At 46.5% G+C, this 7838-nt stretch overlaps 1 protein-coding gene across 2 annotated transcripts in view; it reads right to left on the bottom strand.

Annotated features, from left to right (window-relative positions):
- The window catches only part of ythdc2 (YTH domain containing 2), a 35718-nt gene that overhangs the window by 16880 nt on the left and 11000 nt on the right, over positions 1–7838 (bottom strand). For both annotated transcript variants that reach the window (XM_015402162.1, XM_015402163.1), the window contains exons 6-14: positions 5620–5786; positions 5393–5495; positions 5010–5166; positions 4414–4521; positions 4196–4338; positions 3192–3327; positions 2787–2913; positions 2606–2671; positions 1615–1793 (exon numbers count right to left, since the gene is read on the bottom strand). In XM_015402162.1, the coding sequence (XP_015257648.1) occupies positions 1615–1793; positions 2606–2671; positions 2787–2913; positions 3192–3327; positions 4196–4338; positions 4414–4521; positions 5010–5166; positions 5393–5495; positions 5620–5786 (1186 nt within the window). The remainder of the gene's footprint in view (positions 1–1614; positions 1794–2605; positions 2672–2786; positions 2914–3191; positions 3328–4195; positions 4339–4413; positions 4522–5009; positions 5167–5392; positions 5496–5619; positions 5787–7838) is intronic.

Below are 7838 nucleotides of genomic sequence, written 5' to 3'. Positions count from 1 at the left end.
CTTTATCCTGGTTTCCCTGCCTCCTTTTCAAAGGTCAGGATCTGATCCAGCATGGATAAAGACAGCTAGGACTGATTTAAAGCACTTTGCTGAACATTTCAGAATGTTGTTTTTTGTCGTTGGCATTCATATAAATATACTGGTGTGATGCCTTAGTATACATCTGATTGTTTTTTGGTATACATTTATTTTGACGTTATAGCGCCCCCTGGAAGAAACTCCACCAGCCGTCACTGCTTAGTACATTTTGTAAATGTAAGCTGATGTGTGCTGAAGGCTGTAAATGTGCAAAATAAGTGCACTGCTATTGATAATCAGTATCTATTCATCGATCCTTGGAATTAAAGACCACAATTACATCGAAGAACCATGAAAAAACTGGAGCATCTGTTTGACTTTTGCAACAGATTTAGTACCAATCTTCCCCCAGTTGTCATTTACGTTAAATCTGGCATTAAAATGTATGATTTTTTTGCCCTTGTTGGCCTGATTCTGCTGTCGTGTGAGAACGTTCGATCAGGACGAGTTTCAGCCTCATTGTGTAGCATAAAGGGTTATCGCGGGGCGAACAGCCTCTATCGACCACCTCCCCATCAGGAATCAAAAGGTCAGGAGAAAATCAAACATGTTGGAAATTCGGTCGGCCGTCGTGAGATCGCATCAGAGCGTCCGGTCGCACAGCGTGAGAACAAACATGGTGAGCTGTGAACTTTTAAACCCTGCAGTTTCATCATACAGTGTGAGCTGCAGCTGAATACAACAATTAAAAATACCGAACAGCCTATGCACGCGTTTAGCTGTTGCTTTCCCCCCATTCCACGGACAGCACTGTTCCAAAGAACGAAAAAAAAAACCCGCCAAAATAATCCTATAGCTATCAGGCATTCGATGAGTTTTCAGAAGCTTTTTTAATGTTTCAAGCTAACCTGCTTGCAAACAGCGCAGCGTGCTTGTTCCCGCAAATGAGGTTTACTGTAGGGATGTTAGATATTCCACCATATTTCGGGGGAAATTAGGCCGTACCAAAGCCGTACATATCCAAAACGGGTGTAAAATTACTAATATTTCAAGTAAAGAGCACAATGTACGGCCATATGCACGGCTAGCTAAAAGCCTGTCTGGACCTCAGCGTTTCCAAAGGAGGGAAACTATTCTTCTGCTCTTGTTTCTATTTTGGATTACATCGAAGAATGACAGCAAAATAATCAACCTTGGTGAAGTGAAAGTGAACGTCACCATCTGAGAGATGGAAAAACAACCCTGGAACTATTTTACAGTATCAGTTTTCCAAAACTAGGTCCCCACTTAGCAATACTTCATGTCCATCAGCAGCAGACCTTTAATTACAGGCATCTTTCTGGTTTAGTTGTGCAGATTTTATCTTCCAGCCACATGAAGATCTGCCAGCTTCTGGATTGACGGAGCAGCAGCAGCCTGAAGGCTCCATATACAGTATTGAGACTGAATATTTCCCTCAGTCATTAGGGAGAAGCTGTGGAGCCCCAAAATGGAGCCACCTGCAGCGTCCCACCAAGCTTTGATGAAGACAAACCAACCACAGAGAGAACATCCAGCCTCCTTCCAGCTGCTCTGTAAACGAGTGGGAAGCCTCACCCTCATTGGTGTTGGTGCAGATGTTGAGAAGCAGCGTCATGATGAGGTCCAGGTCCACCTGCTGGTCATCGAAGCTGTGGTGGTACTGTCTAAGGAGCTCTTGTGCCTCGCTGTTCAGCTCCGTGGGGCTGCAATGGATCAAAGTGGATTCCTCCCGGTCTTCTGCCTGCCGCAGAGGTCTGCACAGCAACACAAACACTTTTCCAGTCTGGTCCAATACATCTACGGCCCAGACTGCTTAGAAACCAGCAGGTAAAACCTACAGCACGGGACTACTAGACTGTTGAGCTTCTGGAACCCTTTTTCTACCGGGGGGACCTGAGCCATCTCTATAGTTCTGCTGCTATAGGCTTAGACTGCTGGAGGACATAGGGACCCCTTTTCATCATTCTGCTTCATTCTATCTCTATTCTGCAGAATCTGTTAGTTCAATCTCTAACGTTCTGCTCTCTCTGCTTTTTCTCATAGTAGCTTCATCTGGTCTGTTCCTGTTTGGCTCCAAGTGAAGAAAAGACAGGCCTCAGAAGAGGCAGATATATCCCAGAATGCTTTGCACGGAGAGCTCTCCACGCTAAGCATTGTTGGATTTGCTGTCAAAGCGGCCCGCTGTCTCCATAGGCTGTTGCTGCCTAACAGTGGCGACTAATAAAGATGGCGCAGGCACCGCGCAGTGGAGGAGTTATGAGACCAACGGAGCAAAAAGCAGTGATCATCTGTCTGAACGGTCAGTTAACTGAGTTCACTATAAAGTTCACTATATAGTCCCCGCTGTATAAGGGGGGGCGTTGGGACACAGTAAGCTTGTATGAGCTATGAGAACAGCAACTTTAAACAGAGTGAGCGTTCCTCTCGGGAGCGGGTACAGGGTTCTGCATGTAAATTTTGTTTTTAAGTGGAGAGGGCGATCTTTTCAAAAATTCATGGAAATCCTCCATGATACCTTTAAGCAGCTTTTTGCATCCATGATCTCTACAGAGTTCAACCGACTCACATGGAGGTCTTCAGCAGATCCACAGCATCCGTCTGCTGGAAGTGTTCAGCAAAGTCCAACGCCGTCCTGAAACACAACAGGAACAATTGGAACGTGGTTCCTGGTCCATTTTAGAAACTGGCACCACTAGTTCTCAGAAGCAGAGCTTTGCATCATGGGGCAGGAGGATGAGCCTTCCTACCATCCGTTACATGCCCTCATGTTGATGTCAGCACCCATGGAGAGCAGCTGCTGCATCTCTGGAAGGAATCCTCGCGCTGCTGAAGCCATCAGAGGTGTGGAGCCCGTCTCACTGTGGGTGTAGTCCACTGAACAGAGGAGAACACCTTCACAATAAGGCTCCATCTCTACTCGACAGTATCAACTCACCTCACCAACAAGTTAATTATTTTTCTACCAAACAGGACAAAACGTGATTTCCTTACGGCCCTGTCACTTCCTGCCAGTTTCTCCAGGGGAGGATCCATCTCACTCACCTTCTGGCCAAGGTGTGACCAGGGCTTCAAAAAGGGACGTTCTTCCTGCCTTTCAAAGACTAGTGGCTCAGATGTTTGTTTTCAGAAAGGGACGGAGGACATGACCTTACCGCTGACCCGTTCATGCAGGATGAGGTTGAAGAGCTGGCTGAAAGCATCCTGGTCTTCATGCAGGAAGATGCTGGAGATGCAGGAGTCCATCTCCTTTAGCAGCCATGGCTTCAGCTGCTCTGGGTCCTTCTCACTCTGTCATACAACAAGAAAAGGTTCAGGCAGCGCCTCCTGCTGGCGGCAGAGCTGTCAGCTCACTTTGCTAAGTTTATGTTTATACATAGAATGAAATAAATGGGAAATTTGTGCAAATTTTAAAGCAGCCATGAAGAAAGAACGCATCGTTTGCATCTAAAACAGGTTATCTGCTAAATAGTGGAGACCAGGAGCCTTTCCCTTCAGTAGGAGGGATCCGGGGATGGGGTTCAGGAAATGAATTCTATTCAGTTTATTTCTATAGCTCCAATTCACATCATGTCATCTCAGGTCACTTTACAGTTCACCAGATCATCCAGTCAGATTGATTCAAAGTTTTCTATCTAAGGAAAACCAGCTGATTGCATCGACTCATTGACTCTTCAGCAATCCCTCACACTAAGCATGCTTGTAGCGACAGTGGAGAGGAAAAACTCCCTTTGAACAGGAAGAAACCTCCAGCAGAACCAGGCTCAGTGTGAGCGGCCATCTGCTGAAATAAACCGTCCCAAACCTGATAAAGAAGTGACAGATAATGCGAAGCACCGTAAACACATCTGCTCTGTCTCTCTGTCTAAACACTCGCCTCTATGTGGTTTTTCACGTGCTGTGTCTGACTCCCTTCCAGCTCCCAGATCAGCTTCTCTCATTGGTTGATGCGGGGCATCCAGCAGCTAAAGTTACATTTTTCTAACTCCAGCAGCAGCTGCTTCTGGACCTTTTGATGTGTGTCTAACATAGCATGCATGTAAACCAGCTGCTTCTGCTGCTTGAATCATGTGTGGTCTGAACGTAGCATCAAAGGTACAAATGAACAAAAGGAGAGAAAAAGAAACCCTTAGAGGATCCAACAGGACGTATATCTCACCTGCTGGATGGATTCCTTCTCTCTGTCCCCACAGCCGCCGGCATCAAGGAGGCCCGGAGGAAACATGTGGGTCAAAGTCGCACCCACAGCACCGCTCCCTGCTGCCTCAAACCATTCATTCAACCGTTTCTGCTGCGTCTCCTCTGGAAACAGATGGAGGGTTAAGTAAAGGCGGAGACGGGAGGCTGCAGGGTCACAAATGCTGAGCAGCTTCATACTTCTCTGCATCTCCTCCTGGTATTTGGAAGCGTTCTGCCTGCTGAAGCCCGTCTGCTTCAGGATGTCCTCCAGGAAGAACTGCTTCACCTCAAACTGCTTCCCTTTGACTGCAGGAACCAGGAAGGAACCAGAACCACAGGATAGGGTCAGAGTCCAGCTTTCAGCAGCTGGGAACCAGTATACTTCTTTCAGGGTTTAATGGCTAGCCGTCGCTTCATGACCTCATCCCTCCGGTAACCTCCCTCCAAGTCCACCTCAGACGACTGACCGTCCACCTCCACTTCACTAGTTCAGTGAACTTTAACTCGGGCTAATCATTGTTGCAGATTTTCCACTAATTTAACAGCAGTCACTTAAAAACTGCTGAAGTTTTAAAGATTTAATAAAGCCTGTTCCTCTGGTTAAATGAGGGGCTGTGCCTCCTGTAGAGTGGTGATAATAACGGGTTCAGTCCATCTCCATGCAGTTATGTCTACCATAGATGATCATTTAGATCCACAGAGGGAAAACCTGCAAATCTCTGTTCTCAAAGCTGGACTGAAGCAGCGGAGAGCAGAAAAACGGAGCCTAGACACACAGTGGGGGCGCAACTTACGGCGGATCACCGGACAGGAGCCGAAGTACTGGAGGAACAGATCTATATCTAGAGCTGCGCTGGACAGAATCAGCTTCAGGGTGGGAACCTTCTGGAGAACATCCCGCAGCTTGGTGAGAAGGAAGTCTGTCAGGCCGTCCCGTTCGTGGACCTCATCCTGTGTGGAAGGAGAACAATCAGTCATCCCTGCCACAACACCTAAGGAAAAAGCTGGAGGAGGTCAGAGGTCAAACCATTTTTAAATAAAACTAAACCACGTTTATTTTATTTGAGTACGCAGCATCGATCATTTATCAGTTAGTTTAGAAACATTTCCTCTGTAAACAGCATCTAGCTGGTTATTATCCTCAGATCGTCCTACGGCAGCAGATCGGGAGGCTCACCACGATCACGTGGGTCACAGTCGTGAGGCTGCCGTCTCCGGCCATCAGCGTCCTCAGGAGAACTCCACTGGTGCAAAAAGTGAGCAGTGTCTTGGGAGAGACCCTGAGATTTACAAATACAGAGATGGATTTCAGCGGGCGACATTTTAAAGCACCTGAAAGCAGCGTCATCACTTCCCTTCATCTTAGAACGGTTCGTTTTATTTTAGCCTAAAGCTGAAACCTACCTGCTCTCCAGCCTGATGTGATAACCCACAGTCTGACCCACACTCTCCCCCCTCTCTGCGGCCACCCGCTCCGCCACGGCGATGGTCGCCAGGCGTCTGGGCTGAGTGCAGAAAATCCTGCAGGGTTTCCCGTAGCGGCTGCAGTCGTCTAACAGAAACTGTGGGATCTGAGCAGAAGGAACTAGATTAGCAGCGGCTCCCAGACGTCTGCATGCTGCCGCGGCTCATTGGTTCCTGCTTCTCATCTTTTCTGTTTCATTTCCTGGTCTCCAGCTGAGAACATCTTTGCAGCAGCTTTCGTCGCTTTATGGCACATCAAGTTTTTAAACACAAAAATAAAGGGGAAAATGATCTTTTGGAAGAGTTGGCATACAAAAGAGACTGACAGTATAAACTGCTTCTTTCTAAATGATGCCTTAATGTAATTTCAACAATTTCTAGAATTATACAATATACTAAATCACAAAGACTTCTGGAAGTTCCTACAAATAAGAGACTGCCTCACAAATTAAAGATACCTGAGGTAACCATACCCATAGAATCACAAATATCCACTATGCTTAATAAATTAAAAGACTCCTCCAGACCCCCCCTGATCACCATTAACACAGGACTTATAAAGGTATGGAAATCAGAATAAAAACAAATGTTCACAGAGGAACAGTGGGTTGCAACAGTCAAACAAAGGTTAAAACCCATGAGGGATTCTTGCTCCAAACTGATACAGTTCAAAATTCTGAACTGATCATATTGGACACCAGTTTAATTATTTAGAGCTAGAAAAAGCGACTCTGATATTTGCTGGTGATGTAAACAGAGTCCGGGAGACATGCTTCACATGTTCTTCATGTGTCCGAACCTAATCACACTGCACACCAACACTGGGACTGCTTAACTTCTTAAATGATAACGTCACAATAGGAAAAAGAAAACATAAAAAACAGCGGTTATAAACAGCCTTCACCACGACAAAGCCAGTTCTATTAAGACACTGGAAAGGATAAAATATTACTAGCTATACAGAATGGTAGGTAATACTTTCAGAGAATGACTCATCCACAAGATGATCGGTCAGATTGAGGGGTAACGGTCAGATTGAAGGGTAACGGTCAGATTGAGGGTAACGGTCAGACTGAAGGGTAATGGTCAGAATGAGGCATAATGGTGAGATTGAGGGGTAACGGTCAGATTGAGGCATAATGGTCAGATTGATGCGTAACGGTCAGATTGAGGCATAATGGTGAGATTGAGGCATAATGGTGAGATTGAGGGGTAACGGTCAGATTGAGGGGTAACGGTCAGATTGAAGGGTAACGGTCAGATTGAGGCATAATGGTGAGATTGAGGGGTAACGGTCAGATTGAGGCGTAACGGTCAGATTGAAGGGTAACGGTCAGATTGAGGGGTAACGGTCAGATTGAAGGGTAACGGTCAGATTGAGGGGTAACGGTCAGATTGAAGGGTAGCGGTCAGATTGAGGCATAATGGTGAGATTGAGGGGTAACGGTCAGATTGAGGCGTAACGGTCAGATTGAAGGGTAACGGTCAGATTGAAGGGTAACGGTCAGATTGAGGCATAATGGTGAGATTGAGGCGCAATGTCAGCTTGAAGAGTAACGGTCAGATTGAGGTGTAATGCTCAGACTGAGGGGTAACGGTCAGATTGAGGCGTAACAGTCAGATTGAGGCGTAACAGTCAGATTGAGGCGTAACGGTCAGATTAAGGCGTAACGGTCAGATTGAGGCGTAATGGTGAGATTGAGGGGTAACGGTGAGATTGAGGGGTAACGGTCAGATTAAGGCATAACGGTCAGATTGAGGGGTAACGGTCAGATTGAGGGGTAACGGTCAGATTGAGGCGTAACAGTCAGATTGAGGCGTAACAGTCAGATTGAGGCGTAACGGTCAGATTAAAGGGTAACGGTCAGATTGAGGCGTAACGGTCAGATTAAAGGGTAACGGTCAGATTAAGGCGTAACGGTCAGATTGAGGCGTAATGGTGAGATTGAGGGGTAACGGTCAGATTGAGGGGTAACGGTCATATTTAGGCGTAACAGTCAGATTGAGGCGTAACGGTCATATTTAGGCGTAACAGTCAGATTGAGGCGTAACGGTCATATTAAGGCGTAACGGTCAGATTGAGGCGTAACGGTCAGATTGAGGCGTAACGGTCAGATTGAGGCGTAACGGTCAGATTGAGGCGTAACGGTCAGATTGAA

This window comes from Cyprinodon variegatus, unplaced genomic scaffold (genome assembly GCF_000732505.1).
Source record: "Cyprinodon variegatus isolate N-32 unplaced genomic scaffold, C_variegatus-1.0 Scaffold1311, whole genome shotgun sequence".
NCBI classification, from domain to species: Eukaryota; Metazoa; Chordata; class Actinopteri; order Cyprinodontiformes; family Cyprinodontidae; genus Cyprinodon; species Cyprinodon variegatus.
The sequence above is the reverse complement of the archived record's forward strand: the minus strand, read 5'-3'. Positions and strand labels throughout refer to the sequence as shown.